Consider the following 24,096-nt stretch of genomic DNA (forward strand, 5'->3'; position numbering starts at 1 on the left):
CCGAGCTCGGCGATAACGGAAGACACCGGGAGGCTATTCTGCGGTGTGTCGACTAAGCGGTGCACCGTAGCTGCCTCTGAGCAAAACGCGGATAATATGGAAAACGTTTCAACTGGGCGACGTTACTCAAAAGCACTAAACATTACGCAGTAACAACTCTGCAAATCATGGTTTGCCCCAGTTCGGCGTCGATAGGTCAGACATCAGCAGGTCCCACATGCGTGCGATGACCGACGGTGCGCTGTCACTGGCGGGGGGTCGCTGTAGGAGTGGCCGTCAGAGTTCAGCCCGCTGCTTTGCGTGAGAGTGTGGAGCCCGGAGCAGCGGCTGTCACTGAGCTCCCCCGTCACCGACGCGCGCACAGAGCCGAGGGCGGAGAGAAGAGGGGATGGCGGAAAACAGCTCCGAAACTAGCGGTTCCGTTTACCGGAGGTGTTCAGCTCACGCTGCGGGAGAGAAAAACCACTCGCCCAACGTCGGGGCGTCCAAATGGATCCGGCTGAACGTCGGGGGGACGTATTTTTTAACGACGAGGCAGACGCTGTGCCGGGACCCCAAGTCGTTCCTGTACAGGCTGAGCCAGGCGGACCCCGAGCTCGACTCCGATAAGGTAAATGCTAAGCTAGCGTTAGCTCGCTAGCGGGGAAAGCGAACCATGTCTTTTTTTTTTCTTTTTTTTTACATTTTTTTTTATTTTATTTTTGTCAAGCTTGTTAGCATTCGCCGGGTCCGGCGTTGACTGAGCTGGCAGGGTAAGGATTTGCTCTTGTCGGCTGTCAGCCACTTTTATTTCATTCGGTGAAAAAAGTTTGAGTTTTTTTTTTGTCTTCCGTTGCAGTTGAGTTGCGTTAGCTATTCCGTGCAGCTAGCTGCCGCTAAGCTAACGTTAGCTAGATTCCGACAGTCCCACCGCATGACGCGCTGGCCCGAGTTTTGTGTCTTTGTAATGTTGCGTTCACGGAAACGATCAAGATGAATTTATCAAAATAAGTGAGCCCCAAAGGAACTGTCTGGTTGTTTTAATTACTTTGCCACAGGACTTGCTGACTTAAGTAATACAATTATTGCGTTGTACAAAACTCATTAAGATGTCAAATAGCCAAGGGATTGTGTGGAAATACGGCCGATTAAACTGTTTATCAGATGCCACTTCGTGAAATGAACCACTGCTCATCCGAGGAGGGGAAAAAACCAAAACCCCAGTCACTTTCTATGTAATCCTATGCAATGAGTGCCCCCCCCCCCCAATTCGGCTTGGCCTCGGCAAGTTTGCCATAAGCAGCCTCAATCAATCACTCAACTTATCACTTTATTGTCCCGCATAGGAAATCTGTTGCTTGTGCAGGATTTTAAATGCATAATAAGAAAGACAATCACAGAACACCCAGTAAGCCCAGCACGCACCTAATACTGATATTATGAAAGGTTCGCTGTATAAAGAGTAGGGAAAGGTTCTAAAGGGTCCTGTAAAGGATCACAATATCTCCGTGCAAAAAGTGTATGTCAAAAATGCTATATTAGAGTCTGTGATGGACTTCTGGGTGAGTGCACAAGTCTTAGCCAAGTGGGGTGAGGCGCTGACGGTTAAGGGCCAATGGATGATGTCACTCATCCCTCCTGAAAGGCTGCATTGGGCAAGAATCGGGCCACTCTGTTTGTCCATCTGCCGGTAACAGCAGTGTGTGTCTAAACTGACCCACCACCGTTAATGTCCACTATGTACTGACGCCTGTTTCGATGTTTTGGACTTTGTCCTTTCACTGCTCCATTATTGTTCATTGCTCTTATCCACTTATACATTTTAATCTTCACTGTCCTATATGCTCAGCTGAGGGTCTGACTGCTTTTTATATTTTCATGCAAATCTCCTTATCTCTCAATAATCAGCTTGTCTTTTCGTTACTTAACCCAGTTATAAGCAACTGATCAGATCATCTCAATCCCCTGTTTTTAAGTGCATATTGCACCCTAATGCCATTGACGTGTGAACAGCAGCTCTGAGTTATGTGTACAGCTGGGTATAGATTTTGACTCCCAGCCCAATGCTAGACTTCAGAAATATTTCATCACTTCATTCCACAAAAGAATGAGAGCCAATAAAGAATCTTCCTGTCACCTCACACAACCTTGCACGTGACAGGGGGAAGTGTGGGGATTGATGGCTAACCCGAGTGCTGTGTTTTTGAGGGAAAGCTTGGTATTGTTTCCCCAGCTAAGGAAACGAATGTCTCACTCCCCAGTCACAAAGGCTGAAGTACTAGAGGAGGACTCTTGAAGAGGGATTGCATTATTCATGTTGTTGACTGAAGCCTGTTTTGCACATTGGGACGATCTGGAGGGTGAAGGTGGAGGAAATTCACTTGCACATACACAGGCACTCATTGCAGTTGACGCACAGATGAGGCTTTTTATTTCCGCTATTGTCTTTAACCCAAACTTGGCAAATGCCCCCGTGTTTCTGTCATGTTGGCGTGGCAGTGGTTACTATGAAACTTTGATGACGGTGTTTGTCGACCAGCATTGACTAATTCATGCCATGAGCATCTTTTAAGCATAGATGAGTCACAAAGTTGTTGACAGTCCCTTCGATGTCTTGAGACCCCACCAAGCTGAACCATGCACGACAGCCCCTCCCCTCCTTTTTTGTTTCAGTTCTTTTCCTCAGACCAGCCCAGGACCACTCAAGTGGAGATGCGGCCCTCTGCTTCAGAGCACTGCATCAATTTTTCAAGCATTCCATCACATGGAATTCTTGTTCCTCTCGCTTCAAATTCTTCCCGTATTCATCTCCATTTACTGGCTGAGAAGGTTCCCTCCCGGTCGCCCCATGTGAGGAAATATGGTCACATTTAGTGTCGTGTGTGTGTGTGTGTGTGTGTGTGTGTGTGTGTGTGTGTGTGTGTGTGTGTGTGTGTGTGTGTGTGTGTGTGTGTGTGGTGGGGATGTAAATATTTAAAGGCGATATCATCTCTTCACTGCTTCCTCCATGTGGCTGGCGCTCAGCACAACACAGCACAGCACAGGGCTAAGCTAGGATCCCTCCAGACCACTGACACCAAGCCCAGCCCCACAATGCTTCTCCCACAACAGACAGCTGATGGGATTGGTCGCAGCTTGATGTTGATGTTGCCAGCCGCTACTTTGGTCTCCCTGTTGACTCATTTTAAAAGAGAGTAGAGAAAATATTTTACATTAAGCTTTTCTCTTTCTGTCTGTCTTAGAGAGAGAAAGAGAGAGTGCTTTAGGCAGTAGTGATTTCCTGTGTGCCAGCTTGGTTATTGAGCCTCTTAACTGCCTCTCATGACGGAAAGGCTTTTAGGGATCTTCTGAAAGGAGCTGTTATTTGGTGCCTAAAACATTCATCCATCATAAATTGTTTAGCTAAATGCACTGCCTGGTTGCGTACCTCCGCAAAATGACGTGGACTTAGAAAACATTGGGACTGGTGGGAGAAGGTCCCTTAAAGCTGAGGTCAAACTTGACGCTGTTAAATATTGTGAAATATGAGGAGGTCTGGTGTAACGAAGCCTCTGGTTGTGTGTATTATTCAGTCAGGACGAAGGCTTGTTTGACTATACCATTATTACTGGAGCTCCTGAGGGACTTTGGCTTCCACACTACAAGGATCACACTTCCACTTGGCTAGGCTAAGTAGCCGTGGTCATGTGGCACAGGGAGGAGCCGCTGCAGCATCTCTGAGGCCTGTGTCCGCAGGGTGCTCATATTCCAGCTCAGCTTTTAGTGAAGGCGTCCGTTAATAAGCCGCTCATTCTTTTATCCTCCGCCTCAGCAAATTTGTGGCCCAGTTTCACGTGACTGTGTGAACAATGGTTTTTTTTTCATGCAGTTAATTTTATGGTTTTTTTTGTGTTTTTTTTTGTAATAGTCGACAAGCAAGGCTATATTTGGTTGGGCTGTATGAAGTTTAAGATTGAATACACAAAGCCAAGTGGTGTCTTATTTTCTGTATTGAGACCACCAAAACTTGTTTGCGGCATTGAATTTTGCCGTGCCAGAGTTTTTAGGCATTTAAACACTTTCCCGTCCATAGAGCCTCGCTGGACCTTAATGAGCGGGGGACCAGGCCACTGTGGTATTTCCTGTGGGAGGATGTCTATTGTGCGTCGAAGAAGAATGATTAGGTTATGAGGCAAAGCTTTCCTCTTTCTGAACTCCACCCCTGTGATTAGATGCTGTTTACCTTCTTCACTTTGAGTCTAGTGGAATCCATTCACAACTGGCCCCTGTTAGATGCCCAGTCTCCAGTGAGATGAGAAGCTCACAACACTTACGGCATCATGTCTGCGCTCCACCTAACAAGCCTAATCGATGGGTTATCATGGGCTATTAGATCACCAGAACTAGATTTAGAAGCTGTAAGGCTTGTAATTTGGCGTCTTCTGTCTAAAGTGGGATTTGGTCCCATAGTACTATGGGTCATGGTTTTGGCCAAATGGCCATATATAATGTTGAATTGTTTGCCAAATAAATGATTTTTGTAAAACTGCAACATAAGTAACCTTTGATTGGCTACCCCATTAGTTTAAAATATGATGACTTCGTTAGTTTTCTTCATTTGAGTTTTGAAAGTCCATGGAGTCAGTGACCATGATTGGAATATACCTATAACACTTAACATAATTGTTATTAGTTTTCTTTGAAAGAGAGGGCTCCAGACATGTTTTTGCACATCAGATCCTATGGACTACTTGGTGGTACGTTTTACATTTTGGAACTTCCTTGATGGTAGGTGTCTATGCAGTTTCATTAGTCCTGGTCTTTGTGATCAGATCTGAGAAATGGCATTACAAAGACTAAGTATAAATTTATCCCTGTGGTGTTCAGACCAAGTCATCAAAGAGTGATCAAAATTCCAGTTTAAATTGTAAGGCTGTAAACAATGTTAACAGGAAAGCCACTATCAGTTTGTTTTGAGTTCTGTGTCTCCACATCATTATCAATGAACTCACTCGGATAGCAAATAAGCCCTCTTTCAAGATGCCTTCTGAGGTTGGTCTGCTCTTTGGTTAGCCTGTTGTTGAAAATCAATGCAACTGTTGGGCGTTTATTTCTTTTATATGTGTTCACAGTGGCAGCCCAGGTCCCATGAATGATGAACTTGGTTTAATCAACCATTATTCAATTCAGTCATCCTGTTTCCTAACCTTAGCTAGCACATTCAGTAATTTTCCCTCCTTGTTCTTCATCGGTTCTTTTCTCCAGTGCCTGCCCTCTTTCCCCCATAGTCTTCTTCTTGCCCCCCCCGCCCCCTCCCCTCTGTTTGTTGTGGGTGCCCAGGCTCTCCCTGCCTGGGCCCCCAGAGAGAGGCTGGCTCTTGTTTTTCATTCAAACACTGTCTCCTTTGTGTTCCTTTGGGTCCACATCAATCACAACCCAGTGGACCCCTGTAATCACTGCTCTCTCTAAACGGGGTCACTATCACCCACAAAGTAGGGAAGGACCCCTCACTCACAGACACACATACACATCTTCCCATAGTTCTGTGTACATCAAGGGTGCAAACTTCCTGGAGCCACTTGAGCTTCTGAATTGGTCTCTTCAGCCCAAAGCTGGCAGGGTCATCCCCATGATTCGTATTTAACCAGGGTATGGGTTGTATTTCTAACATAGGTTCACATCCTCCGCAAACACTGTCCATTGACACATACACACCCACACATACACGATATGGCCAAAAGAATGTGGACACCCCTTCTAATGAGTGGATTTGGCTATTTCAGCTGCATTCATTGCTGGTAAATGCATACAGCCATGCAGACTCCATAGACAAACATTGGCAGTAGTATGGGTCGTACTGAAGAGCTCCATGATTTTCAGCATGTCTCTGTCATAGGTGTAAGGTTTAATGACCAGTCTGTGTGAGTGTTCCCAGTTTCCAAGCTTTAATAGGAGCCCACATTGGGACGTACATATGTTGCTGCTGCCCTGTACACTATTGCTGTTTTCGTGTGTGCTCACACTGTTCACAGACTACACTTGAGTCTCCAACCACTGCGCAGCATTAACTAGTCCCTATTATTTACTAGACTCGTTACATTACACCTCCCCTCCTTTGAATAACTAAAGATGCATTTCGGAAAATAAATCAAAAGTGTAAAATAAAGCAAATTCGAAATTGATAAACTCTTCTGTAAGAGGCTATTAAACAGGACTGAACAATAATATTGGCTCTTCTCAAATTGTTGCAGTGCTAATGGAGTGATTCCTTTTCTTATTCAAAACAATAACATAAACCTAAACTAAGGTTTTTGGGTAGACTACCAGTTGCCCACGTAGATGCTGAGGATCGTTCTGCGTCATTAGCAATTTATATACTAACTACAAAGTCTTTCAAGTGAAATGGCTTTTAAACAACTCTTCCTCTTTATGTGGTCACAGCAGCTGGTGTCTGTGTTGTTTTTCTTTTGTACTGTTGTTGTCCACTGTCCGTTTCTGCCTTGTTTACCATGTCCGTTTCCTCTCCGTCCTCAAGCTCAGGCTGAGGAAGTGGCAGCTGAATGTTTATGACCTCTACCTTTTCCGTGTCAGGTCTGACATCACGCTTTTCAACAATGTGGCCTAAGAACTGGATCTGTGTTTGTCTCAGTTTACATTTTTCCTCATTTGAGCTTCAACCCAGCATCTTTGAGCATTTGTTGTACTCTCTTAAAGTGTTGTTTTTGCATCTCAGGGGTCTCTCCATAGATTATTATGTTGTCCATGAAAGCTGCTGTACCTTTGTGGTCCTTGAGGAGATTATTCATCTTGCTTTAGAAGATTTCAGGAGCACTAGAGATTCTAAATGGAAGGCGGTGGAAGAAATATCTTCCGAATGGTGTGATGAATGAAAGTTGTAAGTTTGGCATTCTACAGGGAATTGTCCAGAATCTTGTAGCAGTCAGTGTCCAGCGGTGAGAACACACTTGAACCAGCCAGCTTGGGGTGTATGTCATCCAGAGTGGGTAAGATATATTTTTCTTGCTCCACGACTTCATTGAGGTGATTAAGTCCCACACATATTCTCACTCATCCATTTTTTTCTGTGCATAGGCACCATTGGGACACACCATTACGGTTTTCTCCTCAATAACTTCACATTTGACCATCCTTTTAAGCTTCTCATTCACCTTGAGGAGTAGGAGTATGACAACCCATTGAGCTGTGGTGACAGAATACGGTCCTGCTCCATCTTTCAAGTTATATTATTATTGGAGTTGTTTTCAAAAGTTTCACTGAGTACGTTCAGCACCTCCTCTACTCTTTGAATGAGACCCATGGCTGCTGACGCCTCTCTGCCAAGTAGGTTACTGACTGCAGGACCTTCGACAACATGTATGTTAAAGTGATATTTTGTCCCTTTATAGTAAGTGAAGTTTTTAAATTTGTCTTTGTTTTTTTAGCCTGCCCCCTGGACAATCCAATATGGTTTGTGAATATTCCAGTTTCAGTTTGTTCTTAATGTTTCATAAGTGTGCTGAGAAATAACACTGGTGTTGGCTCCACAGTCTATTTTGAACTCTATATCACTATCCTGGAGTTGTACCGTTACTGGCCACAGCGTATTGAAGTCCTGCACAGTAATAGCAGCCAGGAAAAATCTCTCTAATTTCCTTTGCTCTGTAAACACATCGCTGACTTGTAGAGTGTGACACATTAAAGCATAGTGGCCTTTCTTGCAGCACTCCACGTATCATGCCATGCAAATATCAATCTTGGTGTGCTACTTGTCAAACACTTTCCTTGAACTGTATTTCCCATGCCCAAGTGCTGCTGCCTGGAAGACCTATAGCTTCCATGGTAGTCTCTCCTCTCTTGGTTTGAATGCACCTTTTGGCCGCATGGAGTAAGCTCATTTGTGTGTGCGCGTCACCTCACACAATACTGTGGCTGCACTCTTCTCAGAAATCTGCCCTTTGATCTGTTCCGACTGCCTGGCTTTTCAGCATTCTTTCTCCAGGGTTAAGTCTGACATCATTTGCAGTTTCTGTGACAATTCTTTGTCCAGGACACCGACCACAAGCCCGTCTTTTAATTCTTATTCTTCACGGTGCCAAAATTGCACTTCTCTGCCAACTCATGTAAACTTATAATGTATGCCTCCACACTTTCACCATGTTTCTGCACCCACTGGTGGAATCTTGCCCTCTTGTGAATCACATTAACTTTAGGCATGAAATATTTGTCTCGTTTATCCAGTATGACTTCATACACATTTTCATCCCCCTCATTTGTGTAGACAAAGGTTTTAACGATGTGTCCAGCTTCACTCCCAGTTGACTACAACAAAGTACACACCTGCACTTCTTCGTCGTCTTTGTCGAGCTTAGTCACAATTTTGTACCTGGGGAACCTGTGCTTCCATTCAGGCCATAGCTCTGGATGATGGAAGTTAAAGTTGTCTGGTGGTGGAAACTTTGCCATGGTTGACTTCTGACACCATGTAATGTTTAATGACCAGTCTGTGCGAGCATTCTCAGTTTCCAACTTTTAACAGGAGCCACGTTGGGACATATGTACAAAAGGGACATACAAAAAGCAATGGAAAGAAGAACTGAAATTGGTCCCCGGGTGCTGCAGCTGCCCACTGCTCCTATACAATAGGATGGGTTAAATGCAGAGAGCAAATTTTGTTGTAACCCGTACAATGACAAAAATAAAGTGGCTTTCTGTTTTCTTTACATGTGTTGCTGCTACTGTGTACACTACTGCTGATTTTGCACATGCTCACACTGCTCGCAAACTACATTTGAGTCTCAAACCACTGCACAGCGTTAACTATTCCCTGTTCTTTACTAGACTCGCTACATTACATTAGGATTCTACCTTTCCAGTATGTCAGTTGGTCAAATTTCTGCCTTAATAGATCTGCCCCAGTGAACTTTAAGTCTGTTATTGTGAAATGGAAACATCTCGGACCAACAACAGCTCAGCCGTGAAGCAGTAGGCCACATAACCTCACAGAACAGGACCACCAAGGGCTGAAGTGCGTAGTGCGTAAAAATCATCTGTCCTCAGTTGCAACACTCGCTACCGAGTTCCAAATTGCCTCTGGAAGCAATGTCAGCGCAAGAACTGTTCGTCAGGAGACATGTTCCGAAATCTAGTGGAACACCTTCCCACAAGAGTGGAGGTTGTTTTAGTCAATGCAAGGGGGGCCAACTCCATATTAATGCCCATGGTTTTGGAATGAGATGTTCAATGAGCACATATTGGTGTGATGTTTGGGTTTCCACCAACTTTGAGCCATGTAGTGTACATTGAGTTGCCCTTCTACCTGAGTGTTGACTTCTATGGTTCTGTAATATGTAATCTACCTGGTCAGTAATATGAATAAAAACAAGACTGGATCAAATGGGCAGCAGATGCCCTGTATGTTTAATGACATTGCCATTTTCAAACTCAGTAGATTTTAGTTTGCTGTGATTCCTGCATCGTTTTGGTGAGGACTGAGAGTGAGAGCCAAGTCTGTTGAAGGGATGTCAGTCTTTTCAACAACAAGATCCTTCTATCGGCCCGGCTTCTATCCTGTTTGAATGTAGGAATCTGGGAAATAAGCGGGTACAAAGCCCCATTGAAGAAATATAACAAAAATGGCAGAGAATTGAAAACGCTGGTGAAGTTGCACTTTGTTTGCCAGGGGCTTTGTTCTCTGGCCAGTGGATCAGGTATTTCTACCTGCTTACATTTTCCAAAGTTTACACAGAATCTGTCTCTATCCAAGGGGCGAAGCCCTAAGGACTGAAATTTGAGACCTTCAACGATCTTCCAAACCGAAAGAAGCTGAACAGTGATCACCAATCAGAAATTGTCTCCTAGATAAAAAAAAATTGGCGATGACCTCAACACAACCAACCAGCGAAGCAAATGTTTTCAACAGAATGTCCTCTTAACTCAACTGCTGTTAAAATGTTAACAAATAGAAACTAGAGAAATCAGTTATTTTGAGAACACAAAGAATTGAATAGTTTTTTTTTTATTTTTGACTTTTTTTTCTTTGGATTACTTTTCATACAAGCCCCAGCTGGTTCTGTTAATTCAAAAAGAGAAATATCAATGGATAACCACCTTAAAGCAGTCTTGCTCTAAATGAGATCCTCTTTATAAAGTGGTTCTTTGGAGATTGGTTGTAGCCTTGCTTTACCTGTAGACCTACCTTTACTTGTGCTAAAACTTCAATGACAGCACAAGCGTAAGGAAGTGACAGATGGTGAATAGACCAGAATAGAACTCCTTTTTGATTCCTTGGATGTATATTTTTAACAAGGAAAGGAGGTCAGCCAGACAAGAGGGTTCCAAGATTCATTACAACGGAACGCACTGGGACCCTTTTTCATTATGACATAGAAAATGGGTTTTGAGTTGAATGCCCATCGGTCTTTTGACATGTGAAGAGTGGCTAGGTGTGACCGAGTATGTCTGCTCCTCGCTGAAGACTCGACTGCATGTTTGGTTGTAGCGGAGGTATGAAATAAACCTTGTGATCTTGTATAAAAAAAGCTTGAAGGTCTGTAGTGGACAGTGCAGCTGCTAATTTGTCTAAATTTCTCCTGAAGCCATGTACTTGCCTTGATGCAAAATTGTACATCCCATCCTATTTGTCAGTTTGCACAAAATTTGTTTTGGGCCCTCAGTCCCCGCAGTGTGTTCTGGTAAAGGTCCTCTAGACATCTCATGAAACCTCTTCCATCCTCTCTTGCCTGAATAAAGAATAAAAAAAAATACTGGCTTTAAAAGCTGTGATTGTTAACCGTACCTGGTTTTAAACTTGGAAAGCTGTGCTAAGCTAACCGTGCAGCACAAAGCAGACTAAGCTAATAAGCTAGCAGGGCTTCCTCCAGGTCCCCTCGGTGGATTCAACCTGCTGTCCCAAATCTCTCTCTGTTCTGCTCTAATTGTTTTAACCTCACATTTCCCCACGAGACAGAGTCGTTCTAATCACAGCACTTATAGAAATAGGGAATACCCAGAGGTTGGGAAGGAGCGACGATCAAACCCGAGGCTTGTGGGAATAGAGAAGAGACTTTTCTTTCTTTTCCACTATATGTGAACCGGGGGGGGGGGGGTGTTTCTAAATCTTTGTAGATATTATGAGCTCATACACTAACCCTATGTTGAATTTTTCTTCCCAATTATCAGTTTGATATTGAAATATGTTTGGTCAAGGCCTGTCCATTGTTTGTCTTGACTGAAACCAAGCCTTTTGACGCCTGATAACATATTTTTGAACTGCATTTAAACTTTGTATCACCTATGTGTTTCAGGATGAAACTGGTGCCTATCTCATAGACAGAGACCCAACATACTTCGGACCAGTGCTCAACTACTTGAGGCATGGCAAACTGGTGCTCAACAGGGATTTGGCAGAAGAAGGCAAGTCTCTCCATGAAATATGAGATCATTATAGATTTCAAGATGATCATCAAGGCCATGGCCATCTTTGCTATAATGGTTAACCCCTATGGCCTGTAGCACTTTGCCTGAAGCTAGCTAGGCCAGCTCAACTTAAAGTATGACTCTATGCGTGTTTTTAATTTGAATTATTCTAGGTGTGCTAGAAGAAGCTGAATTCTACAATATCACATCATTAATTAAGCTCATCAAGGACAAGATCAGGGAACGTGACAGCAAAACATCACAGGTCTGTATGATTCCTCTGCAGGGAAGCTGCTATGCTACTTTTCTTTTGAAGATATTTATTTCCATTATGTATTGTAATATTGCTGTAACCTACGTACATGTGGAATTTCCATTTACCTCACCATGCCTGTATTTGCAATTAATTGTGTGTGTGCGTGTGTGTGTGTACGCGTGCTGTTTTCCCTACTGTTTAAAAGCTCACTATTAGAAAGAGCTAAGCATAGCCAGCCTGACAAAGAATTTGTTCCCAACAAAAGTCCATTTCTAAATCTGTTGCAAATAAAAGTGCAGAAATTTATGAAATCTGAAAAAGACAATGTTTGTTCAATAGGGGTTGTGACAAATTAGTTTGGAAATCTTTTAAAACAGGACACAAAAGACCATGTAGAAAACTGAAATTTATCAAAGGCTAGACATCTGACTTGGGTACATCTTGTAAACAGCAAAACAGCCAAAGATGCTGGTGCACAGCTGTCCCACTCACACTCTATGTGAAAGAGAAGCAGGCAAGAAGTGACAGATGCTTCAAGAGGAAAGCTAGCCATAACAAATCAATGGAAAACATCCAAATGTTTAGAAACACTGACTTGTTTATATTGTCCACTAGTCGCACCATGCCAGTGGAGACCTGTTACAGCAGCTTTGACATCAGCTACAGTTTGTCCTGTTCTGTCATTTGTCAGCTGTTGGGTATTTCTTACTTATCTCTCTATTCATTTTTATCACTGACCCGCTTCGATTTCAGTTCTGTCTAAATCACTTTTTTTTTTTACGTTTCTCTATTCTGTAATCATTTTTATCTTAGAAGTTACTCAATTTCCCTTTGGGGATCAATGAAGTTGATTGAATTTTTGACCCCCCCAAGGCTCCGGTGAAGCATGTGTACCGGGTGTTACAGTGCCAGGAGGAGGAGCTGACCCAGATGGTGTCCACCATGTCGGACGGCTGGAAGTTTGAGCAGGTAAAGTTCCGCCCACTGAGTCCTAGCAGCAGTCCTCCTTGTCTTGTGCTTTGCCCGCCCCGCCTTCCTCACATTGACCAGGAAATCCAAGCCTCATTACTGGAAAATAATGATTAAGTCAAGAATAAAAAAATAAACAAAACACAAGCACGTCTTTCTCTGTGCGCATACGTGATGCGGGCATCCCTTTCTGTGCTCTGATTGGTCGTTGCAGCTTGTCAGTATAGGTTACGGGCGGGCCCACCAGTCAGAGTTTCTGCTGATTGTGTCAAGGGAGGTGAAGGGAGAGGAGTCCGCTTTGCCAAACAGCAGCGGAGAGGTGTGTCCCACACATCTGTGTCCACAGGCTGCTCACTGCATGGTCCCAAACATTCATCTATCCACACACAGATGCAAACCCCACCCTACCTCTTGCCCGCGTGGGTCCTTATACCCAACACACACAGCTGTCGGCCATTTTTCAGTTGAGTCTTTCAGTGTTGGTGTGTGATGCTTGTTCACCGATGGGTCAAAGATAACATGCCACCTTTTTTTCCCTTGTCTGTTACTTTTTTTGGCTTATTCTTTTCTATACATATAGTCATACCCCGTTCACTTTGTTCCCGCTTGTTAACGTTTGTGTTTTGCTTTGACAGCCAGGTGATTATTCTGAGGGCTTTGTGACAGTATTTAGCTGGTTGACTAGAATTGTCAATAAACCAGTGGGGAGCGGTAATCTTAAATTAGCTACACTGCAATTTAACCCAATAACTAAGACATTACTGAGAAAAATATCCCCTGTTTACTGTACTGGCACCGATTTCCCATTAACTTTTGTCTTGAGCCACGCTCATCGAGATGTTATTCCCACTGCCTGGAGAGCATGCTCATTTAGCCATTAGAGCTGGTGTGTGTGTGTGTGTGTGTGTGTGTGTGTGTGTGTGTGTGTGTGTGTGTGTGTGTGTGTGTGTGTGTGTGTGTGTTTCACCCCTCAGGGATGGGGGCCCAACAGAGCTGAAATCTGCTTAATCTGCTTCCCCGTATCAGGCAGGAGAGTCTTAGCACCACACAGTCCCTTATGCAAAGCTTACAGCAGCCTCGACATCCACCAGCACAGGGCAGTCATCAGAGGTGGGGGTCAGCTGACCTCATGCCCCGCCCCCAGAGTTCCATCATTCCAGCCATTCTTGTTGTCAAGCTACATTGTGGTCAACAGTCATCCAAAACTGCCACTGAGGCCTGTTGGGTTCAAATTATTCAGCCCTTGTCAATTAATAGTTACTTTTGTAATGACTTATGATGACCAGTCAGTTAATGGTGATAACTATGTTGAATCCAAGCAAGCTCGTTGGTAGAAAGGGCCTCTCTGCTGCAGAGGTTAGAGTACAAGTTTACCTTGTAAAACTGACTCGTATTTTCAGGTCTTTCAACAACAACAAACTGGCACAAGAGGCTAATGAGCCAGTACTTGTCTGAACATGCACACCTGAGTACAGAGTATGCATCTAGCCTGCGTGTGCGTGTGCATGTGCATATGTGTGTGTGTGTGTGTGTGTGTGTGTGTGTGTGTGTGTGTACTCGCACACGCGTGCACATAACAATTGGAGCTAAAAGCATTTGATATGGAGGGGAAGCCATTGTTTTCCAAGGTAGAATGTTAGTCTGCATGACGTTCTTACTCACTGTGAATGTTTTAGCTTGTGGCTGTTTTCTGTTTATCAATCTGTAATCTTGTTCCTTTTCTCCTGCTCCTTCATGTCGCTTTGTATCTTCTTTTTTTTTTTGTCAAAGGTTGTGGTAGAGATGATTAGAGATTTATTCCCCAGTACCGTTTTTCATTTCCACTTGAGGCCACAGTTATGAGACACTGTTGAGCTGGGAAATGAGGGATGAGCGCTGTTGTAGTAACTCGTTTGGCCAGAACCAGGCGTTCTCTGCCTCCATTTGTTTGCCGTCTTAGAGAGACTTCTCAGTAAATGTGTATGTCTTCCACAACAGAAGCAGGAGCCAAGGTATATATTGGAATATCAATAGGATTTGGCCCATGAGGGATGATATAAATGGTCATCACTGTTTATTCAACGGTGATATAAATTGGAGAGATTTTTTTGTTCAAAGTCATCGCGCTGTAGATGGAATTGGTGTTTTACGATATTGACGTTGACAGATTTATTCGGTGATAAATGGATGATTCCACTCAACAGTTCACTCACACAGAGTCTTGTTTGTCATGATTAAAAGAAAGTAAGAGCCCAGTTACCCGCCTTGATTTTTTTTTTTTGTTCCTCCACGCAGCATGTTTCCTCCCTGTGGCTGAAGCAGTGCACCGACCCTATCCTCAGAACAAGTCGCTGATACCTTTTCCCTTTTTCTTGTCTGTGGTTTTTGAGCTATTTTTAACTTTTACGTTGGGGCTGTAGACCTCAGATTTTCCAGGTGTCCTTTTTCAGAAATTATTTTCATATATGAAGCTTGTCTGTTCACCTCTTGTTCTCATCTGCTGACGTTGTCTTGACCTTTCATAAAGAGATCACACCCTCTTTTTTTTGTTCCCCAACTTAAAATTTCCATCTCGGGGTGTTGGCAGGTCCTCAGTGTTCAAGTTTATTGAGTCTTGCACCATTTAAAATTACTTTTTTGGTGTCTCCGTAAAGTCCAACCAGATGTCCTTTTTTTTAGAATATTTCTGTTTGTGTTGTGCTTTTCTTTTGAAATGGCCTTTGTCACCCAGATCCATAATTTGACCTGTTTCATTTTTTTCCCTTTCATAATAATTTTGCATCAAATTTTGCTATGAATTTGATCCTACCTTCTATTTTAAAAGGTATTGATGTTGAACTTGGTGAGACCTGCAGACACCCTAGCCTGCCCAGCTGTTGGTTACTCCCTTTCAGTTCTCCGTTTCCTCTGTAAAACACTCCAGTCCTTGGATTTACTTAGTCTGAGACTAACTACACTCTCCGTCTCTGTCTCTCTGTCTCTGTCTTAACAGCTGGTCAGTATAGGCTCCTCCTACAATTATGGAAACGAGGACCAAGCAGAGTTCCTGTGCGTCGTCTCCAAGGAGCTGCACAACCAATCATATGGGACCAACAGTGAGCCCAGTGAGAAGGCCAAGGTGAGCATCTGTGTGTGGGTGTGTGTGCCTGTCTGTGTACGTTGGCGGTTAAGCTGTTTGTTAAGAAAAAAAATCCATCAGGGGTAAACGTCTGTGAATGATGGCCTGTGTTGGATGTTTTTAAATGCACAGCATTGATGAACCTCCAGCCCCTGGGGAAAGCACTGAGTAGCCCAGGTTTGTCGATGGAGGCCTTCTGTGAAGGAGTGCATTGAGGCCACTGCACTCAGACCAGACTGCCCTTGTATGCAGCATATGCAGAGAGAGAACACAGTTTGAAACTATAAAGTTAGTTAATGTTTTTACTGGTACAATAACTGAATTGAAAAGAGCAAAAGAGACATTTGATCGTTTGAACTTGACCAGTCAAGACCATTTTCACAGCCAGTAGCACTGAACCCATTTGGATTTTGGAATGTAACAGCTGTGTTTTGTTGTTTTCTGTCAGAGACCACGGAGGTCTAATGGCATTATCCCTGCTTTAAGATTAATGTCATGTCTGATTTGACCTGAAATGGGGGGTAAAAGTCTAAACATCATAATCTGTGTGCAGAGGAACCGTGACAGCACAGGTTTGTGGATTAGCGGAGAGGACTCTCTAGAGGCTTTTGAAGCAAGACAGCAGGCACCGCCTTAGGAATTAAATTTGCCACCAGCAGGTCCCTGTGTGGATCCAATCCTCTTGGGCAACACACACACACACACACACACACACACACACACACACACACACACACACACCAATCCTGATCCACTGTACTATTGCATAATTCTGCAGTCGGAGGAGATTAGGATTTTGAACTGCATGTGCAGTTTTCACGCAACCCAACCACTATCCTTTTTGTGTGATAATATATGAGTCTGTGGTTGGTAGAAGTTATGCTGTGATAGAATACAAGAACAAAGTATGAAGACTGGGATCTCACAGAAGAGTCATAGCACCTTTCTGGGGTGGAGAGGGATCAGAAATAATGTGTAACTCAGAAGAAAACTATTTTTACTTATTTAAGGTTAGCGGCTTTATTTAGGCCCGCAGGTCCGTGTCTGAGTTCTCTAAATATACCACAGCTGAGACAGAAGAAAAGAAAGCTGAGGAAGATGAAATGGATGTGTGTAAGTCCAAACAATGACATCACAGCTAAAAGTGAATATTCTGTTGATTTGTTACTAAATTTATTGTCTTGGTCAATTATCTTGTCTTTTGTCATGGACTCATCTCAGCTGTAGCTGTTACATAAAGTGACTTTGGCCTTTCTCTATACAGGCAACAAGATAATAATAATAATAATTTAAAAAAAAAAACAAAGCCGTTAAGTATATAAAACAATCCACAGCCCAGAATTGCTACGTAGTGTAAGCTTGCTAACTAACATGCAGGCATTACCCAACTCAATCTATCTGATGTGTCACAAGTGAAATAATTACTCAACTAGGAAGAGTGCACTCAGTAGAGTGCAGATCTCTGCCAGGCGAACGTATCTCCCCTTCTACATACAGTGGTGTGAAAAAGTGTTTGCCCCCTTCCTGATTTCTTATTTTTTTGCATGTTTGTCACACTTAAATGTTTCAGATCATCAAACAAATTTAAATATTAGACAAAGATAACACAAGTAAACACAAAATGCAGTTTTTAAATGAAGGTTTTTATTATTAAGGGGGAAAAAATCCAAAGCTACATGGCCCTGTGTGAAAAAGTGATTGCCCCCCCCCCTGTTAAAACATAAATTAAGTGTGGTTTATCACATCTTTGGAAAGCTGAGTTCAATTTCTCTAGCCATACCCAGGCCTGATTACTGCCACACCTCTTCTCAATCAAGAAATCACTTAAATAGGACCTGCCTGACAAAGTGAAGTAGACCAAAAGATCCTCAAAAGCTAGATATCATGCTGCGATCCAAAGACATTCAGGAACAAATGAGAAACAAAGTAATTGAAATCTATCAGTCTGGAAAAGGTTATAAAGCCATTTCTAAAGCAAAAAAATAAGAAATCAGGAAGGGGGCAAACACTTTTTCACACCACTGTACATGCATACACGGACAAAAAGACAGTGTTTTTCCTGCCATTATAAGACTTTTGAACGGGAAATATGAAAAACAACATTTTTAATATGTAGTGCTCAAGTTAAAAAAATAACATTTTGCCCATCAGTCTGAGGATGTGCAGCCTCCTTGGTGGACACTCGCACGAAAGCGACCAAGCCTGACATGAAATGACAGAGATCAGGCTATCATAATTTCAAACCCCTCGTTAAAAGATGTCAAATGTGCTTAAACATCGTGGTTTTCATGATATAGAATGAATGAAGGCGAATGGCTGCTCTGCTGATTGACTTTCATTCTTTCTAAAGCAGTAAAGCAATGGTAAGAAAACATAGCTCAGCCATGGAAGATGTTTTATTGTAGCAACTGAGTTCATTTCCAGCTTTGAGTGTAATTAATCCTACACTCGAAATTGTATTTTTATGGACGCTCTGATGGCTGAGCGGAATAAACTGCTGTTCTTGCAATCCGCTCGTCATGTGGCTGGGAGGTTCGTACCCCAGACTCGCCATAACCGGTCACGGCCAGAGCGTCCACTGGGTAAGGCATTCATTAGGCCAGTGGTTCTCAACCTTTTTGGGGTCCTGGACCCCCTGCGTATTTTTGATCTACCCTGAGGACCCCTCCACCTGATCTTGGGGGAGGGGGTTGCAATTTGATAGAAACAGTAGAAACTGCATTTTAAATTGCATTATAGCATTTATTCACTCTTTGGGGCAAAAATAAGAGCTTTCAGTTAGATATAGTTAACAAAACAGAGTTCTTATGCAGTAACTTTCAGATATATGTAACAAAACAGAATATGTATTCAGTAACTTTCAGATATATGTAACAACAGAATTTTTATGCAGTAACTTTTAACAATGCAAACGGGAGCGAGATCTCTTATTAAAATACAATAAATGACACTTGTGAAACAGATGTAATTAGAGAAAAAAGTCCTGTTACCCTTTATAGTTTAGGTAGATAAAGGTCTCGGTCACATTTGAGTAATATAATCCTATTTCTATAAATGTCATAGGATCTTTTTTTTAAAGATATCTTATTTTCACTGACCCCTTGCAATTACACCACGGACCACTAGGGGTCCGCGGACCCCCGTTTGAGAAACACTGCATTAGGCCACCCTTACCCGAGGGATAGTGGGTGAAGATTGCTGTAGTGTTCGGGGACTCGTCGTTCTCCAGCGACCCCTCTGGCCCATACGGGCGCCTGCAACCGAAAGCATTCTCTACGTCTCCATCACAACCTGAAGGTGACGCAATCCATGCGAGGCTTCAGCGTGTAGAATAGCGAGAGCAGCCGACACGAGTTTGAAGGAAGCTGGTGTTACGACTATCTCCTTCCTGTGGAAACGTGAACCAGGGGAGTTATTCGACAAGAGTTCCGGCCATATGCCATTGGGTTAATCGGGTGGGATAAGGGGAAAAACTAGAAATAAGTAATAACAATAAAAAAAGGAATGGTATTTTTATAGCAGAGTTTTAACATTGGAGACTATGGCACTTCCACATCGTAGTGAGGTGAATAAGGTGAATTATTTTTGGTTCATCCAGTGTTCCTCCAGTTCTCCTGTGCTGGGATCAGTGAATGATATGCTGGCTTGCGAAATACGATCGACTTCTCATTTACTTTCAAGAGTCATACCCGAATACGTAATATATTGGTTTTGACACTATCGCTGCCTGATCCGACTCGACCGTGGATGCTGAGTTGCACATGGTTTACTCGGGTAGCGACGGAAAGCAGCGTTGGTCGAGAAGAGTTAGGGAGTGAATGAGGGGAGAGCATGGCGATAGTGAGAACAAACGTTTTTCTGAGATTTTTAATCACCGCAACCACTAGAGGTTCTTCATCATATAGTCATAACTACACAAAAAAATGTAGGCTGATAGGTCCAGTAGTTTGTGAGATTAGCTGCGAAAAAACACACATGTGACCAAATGCATCATCCCCTCCAGGCTACCGCCTGGCGGAAATAAATATAGCCAGAGATGGTACATTCAAACCATTCTATAAGGATGATTTGGACAATTGACGAGACTAAAATAGTACCGTCAGGTTTGTTGGTTTTCATAATGGCCACCAGAGGGCACGCTACACCATGTGTGTAATGTGAAATCAGTGATGTCTGGTCATTGGCCCCTGTCAATCAAATTCAACGGGGAAAGGGAATTCTGACTGGGTCGTCATTGGAGTGTTTGTGTACAGACCAGATGTGAACTTCCTGAACATAACTTGTTAGTTTTTCATGTTATTTTCCCCCCTTTGTTCTCCCCCCTGAACATTTTCTCCTCCATTCATTTGAGTGCTGTCTTTCTTGTCTCCTCCTGTGCCGTCTGCATGCTGCATGTCGCTCAGAGCGAGGACGAGGGGACGGATTGTGAAATGAATGACTCTGATAAGGGTTGAGCACTTGGTGACTCAATGGTGAGCGCTCAACTGCTCTGTTAGCCCCCTCCCCCTCCCAAAACCCCTGCTTCTCCCCAGCTTCCCTCTGCAAGCCTCCTGCCAACAATGACTGCTTTTCCACATCTGTTTTCAAAGAAGGCTTCAGGCAAAATGAATGCCTCTTGGTTTCGAAGGTAACGTCCGGCCGTTAATACAGCATTGGTCTTTCACCTGGGTAGAGGACGTGCCAAAGCTTTAACAGCTGGGCGCTGCCTTCATAAACATTTTTCCACAGGTAACGCTGTCTTTGAAGGCAGACAGGAAAAGTGCTGTTCCTTATGGGGGGGGAAAGAATCTTAGTCTTGTTGCTCACAACCTTGGTCTATGGTGGATTGTATCTTCTTTTTAATTTGACCTTTACACATGCAAAGAAAGCCATGCACGTGCACCTTCAAAGAGGTCTGAGGTACTTGCAGTATGGGGCCCCGGGGGTCCTCATTTATTGACTTTTTTTTATGCACAAATGTGTCCTTACGCAATCATGGATTATTTTAGCCCCAAGTTTGTTTTACAGTCAAAGGCAAAGCCCGACAGTTATTTGCAACCCCTGTCCCTTGATATCTGTTGTCTACCTCATACAGCTACCCGTCTCCCAGGCTTGCAAACACGTCAGGGTTAGAAAATTGGCGTCTTAAGTTCAGGAGTTACCCAGGCTGTATGTCTTGTCTAAGTCAAACTTGAGGGCTGAGTGTGTAAGAACAAATTTGTGCATACGAGCGATTGATAAACGAGGCTCCTGGACTGGTCTTTGGGGTCTAGTGCCTTGTTCAAAGGCACTTTGATTGTGTTGGAGAGCCTGTACTCTTTTCTTTTTTTTGCACTTGGCATTCTTAATTTGCCAATTCTTCCGTGAGTCGACTTGATGGCCTCCAGGTTGTTGGTCTTGCCTTCATAGCATTTCATCTTGACACCACAGTAGTCATTATCAGTCCCAAGTAATTATTGAAAATTTAAAATATAAGAGGGATCTAACCTGGGTAAGACCTCAATAACCAGTTGGTCATCCTGTCACTCCTCGATTCCTCCAGGGTTTTAGGTTTTGACTTGTAAGTCCAGGCTGAAACACCGTGGTTCCATGAGGCCAAGGTTGACAGTAGCTCCCAGCCTCCCCTTTTGTCTGGTGACTCTGAGTGGTTGACGTACCAACCCTGTACTGTAGCACCCCCGCCTGTCCTGCTCCAGATGAAATGCACAAGTGTGAATGAATAAAGTACAACTTATTTGTAGTGGTGTTGACTTGTTTTGTGCAGAGATGCTTTTAAATTTATTTCCAAGACCCTGATTTGCTCCCCGGCCGATTAATCCCAATGCTCAATATTTATTTTGACCCCACTGAGTGGGGTGGGGTATATACATTGGAATGAGGTTTTGTGATATTACAGCCAGGAAGTATTTTTCAGGAAAAAATGAAGGGTCTGATCATTGTATTGTCTACGCTGTGGACGAGCCATGTGGTAGGTTGGTGTTCTTTGTTATTTTGTTTTACATCTCCTAATTTTATTTCACCCCCCCCCCCAGATTCTTCAGGAGAGGGGCTCGCGGATGTGAAGAGGACTCGGTGTTTTGATATACATATCATCTACATGGAGGCGAGTTCAGCACAACCCAGATCAAGGCGACGGCGTACAAGTTTTGGAGTTCTGTTTTTGTTTTTATGATTTCCTTGATGTAAATAAGTCTGTTTACGGACTTTTTCTGTGCCTGTACAGTTAAACTGGATTTTTTTTCTTCTTTTTTTTTTAAATTAGATGCAAGATTTTTTTTTTTTTTGGTCAGCTAAAAAGTGAGGAAGTGTTATCTTCAGAAGTTTTTTTTGCTCAAATATGGCCATTGTCGTACAAGGCTGATGATTCACTCAGGGTCTTCTATTGAGTTCTATCTTCTATCCTCCAACTCAAGGGTCTTGTAAGGGATCACGTTGGTCTTCATAACTCAAAAGTATCAACAACAAAACAACGTTATTTAAATGAACAGAGATGTTAAGAAGGGAATTATGCATACATTTAGCACATGTTGAGAGCAGGGCCATTAATGGGAAATGCACCAAATAACGGAGTTGACATTATGTCAGACATGCTGGACGGTTTGATTTGATATTTGTGAAGGTAACTGACGAAGGCTTTCCAGCCAATCACTGTTAACAGGGCAGAACCAAGACCGGCCGCCATTTTATTTGTATGTTTTTCTTCTTTAGAAATTTAGAATCGGTTAAAATTTTGAAAACGAATCCTTGAATATATGCAATCAAATTCCTCTCAGCCGCAAATGTTTCCGAAACCAGATCTTCGGCAGTTTACAGGAACTTTTATTTCAGGCCTCAGTAATGTGGAATTAACGGCGTTAGTAAAGCGGAACGGCTCGGAAAGCGGTTCTGTTCAGGGATATGTGTGTGGCTGGGGGTTTTAGAGAGACCACCTCATGTTCGCTCATTGCAGATCAACAGTGAACTGTCCAAAATCTTTTAACGATTTCAAAACTAAACTCAATTCTAATGTGAATTCTGTTTTTGGGGCCGTTTCCCTCCACCCCAAACAAAATGCGGTCCTAGGGCCTGTGATTTTATTTTTTTTATTATTTTCAGATGAATCAAGCGGTCAGGAGAAAATCGTCCTAAGAGACGCCCCCCCCCCCCATGACCCCCATTCCCACTAACTTGAGATTTTCTAACCTAGTTTACTGTGTATGTCAGAGGGAACACTTTGTTTGATAGTTTTTGTTTTGTTTTTGTTTTTTTTCCTTTTAAGTGTGGAAAGTTTGGGGATGGGAACTGTATTGGAGGGCAGCAGGTTAGGAATGTCTGCATATCCTTAGATTTTGTGATGTAAATAATCTAAGTCCAATATTAATATTTAACTCATAAAAGAACTGCACGTTTTGTACACTGTATAGAAAAGACTGCTTCAAAATAGAAGTTGATTATACTGGATCTTTACGAAAACCTAGAAAAACCTTGACAATGTTAAGTTCAGTTTTGCATTGTTCTTGTACAGGATTTTAGACCTATTGAGATTTGTAAGTTATGGTTGAAGCGGAGTGAGCTTTCTTTTAGTGAGAATATGCCTGGAACATCTTTTGATATCCAATAACAAAGCTATACCTTGGCTGGCTAAGATGTTGACTGTTACGTTCAAAGAGAAAAAAAATGTATTTTTCCTGCGGTGTGATTAATTCTTCTAAGCATTTTGAATTGTGTAGATTTCGTACACAGTGTTTTCAGCACCACAGTGGAAACAGCACTGTGCACAATGCTTCTAAGCCTGTAATGTTAAGTAATGTAAATACCGCATTTTAGATCACTTTTTTATAGAGAGCCGTTCCCAGTTTTCAGCGTGGTTTTGACTGGTTGAATATTTCACTCACGTGATCATTTATGGTGTTGCCCCCCCCCTCCCCCGATGACCAAAATCCAATGTCTTATGTGTAATGAACATGTTGATCTTTGTGTCAGGGATGAGTGAACTTTTACTGCTGGCATACTATGTACATATACAAACTTGCTAATGACACACAAACCTCCTTTTACTCACAAGTACACATACGCACTTGGCTAAGAAAAAAAAACATTTTATATTGTTAGGGACAGATGTATGGATGCATGTTTTTTGATACACAGATATACACACACACACACCAAGGGCTTTCAAAGTGCAAAATCTGAGACCTGCACAAAGGTTTAATCAAAATAGGAGTGGTTTTCCTGCCAGAGCTATATGTTTACATGTGCTATAGTATTCTGAAGCCTTCCAGTTATATACTGTCTTGCACTCCCTCACATACCTTAACATAGTTTGACTTGTTTGACTAGAGCGATGGCAACTTAGCACTCCGCCACTCCATTAGAAAACAAACCCACGTGGACAGTAGACTTGTTAACCGATGTCAAAATCAACATTATTCATCAATCCATC

At 42.8% G+C, this 24,096-nt stretch overlaps 1 protein-coding gene across 2 annotated transcripts; it reads left to right on the forward strand.

Annotated features, from left to right (window-relative positions):
• Positions 1–319: 319 nt before the first annotated feature.
• Positions 320–22,947, forward strand: kctd5b (potassium channel tetramerization domain containing 5b). Of its 2 annotated transcripts, XM_056297020.1 has the most exons (6): positions 320–610; positions 11,262–11,370; positions 11,547–11,638; positions 12,503–12,598; positions 15,570–15,695; positions 21,707–22,947. In XM_056297020.1, exons 1-6 carry the CDS (start codon positions 389–391, stop codon positions 21,734–21,736), a joined length of 675 nt encoding a protein of 224 aa, XP_056152995.1. In that variant the 5' UTR covers positions 320–388; the 3' UTR covers positions 21,737–22,947. The 2 variants fall into 2 exon arrangements, with proteins under 2 accessions (XP_056152995.1, XP_056152994.1); XM_056297019.1 differs by lacking the exons at positions 15,570–15,695; positions 21,707–22,947 and adding an exon at positions 12,813–13,093.
• Positions 22,948–24,096: the final 1,149 nt, after the last annotated feature.

This window comes from Lampris incognitus, chromosome 17 (assembly GCF_029633865.1).
Source record: "Lampris incognitus isolate fLamInc1 chromosome 17, fLamInc1.hap2, whole genome shotgun sequence".
In the NCBI taxonomy this organism is placed as follows: Eukaryota; Metazoa; Chordata; class Actinopteri; order Lampriformes; family Lampridae; genus Lampris; species Lampris incognitus.

Bases quoted from the DNA above. Each gene is read 5' to 3' on its own strand.
- kctd5b (XM_056297019.1), top strand. From the start codon at position 389: ATGGCGGAAAACAGCTCCGAAACTAGCGGTTCCGTTTACCGGAGGTGT. The intron at 11,639-12,502 runs GTCTGTATGATT...GACCCCCCCAAG, and splicing joins GTGACAGCAAAACATCACAG to GCTCCGGTGAAGCATGTGTA. The intron at 12,599-12,812 runs GTAAAGTTCCGC...TGGTCGTTGCAG, and splicing joins ACGGCTGGAAGTTTGAGCAG to CTTGTCAGTATAGGTTACGG.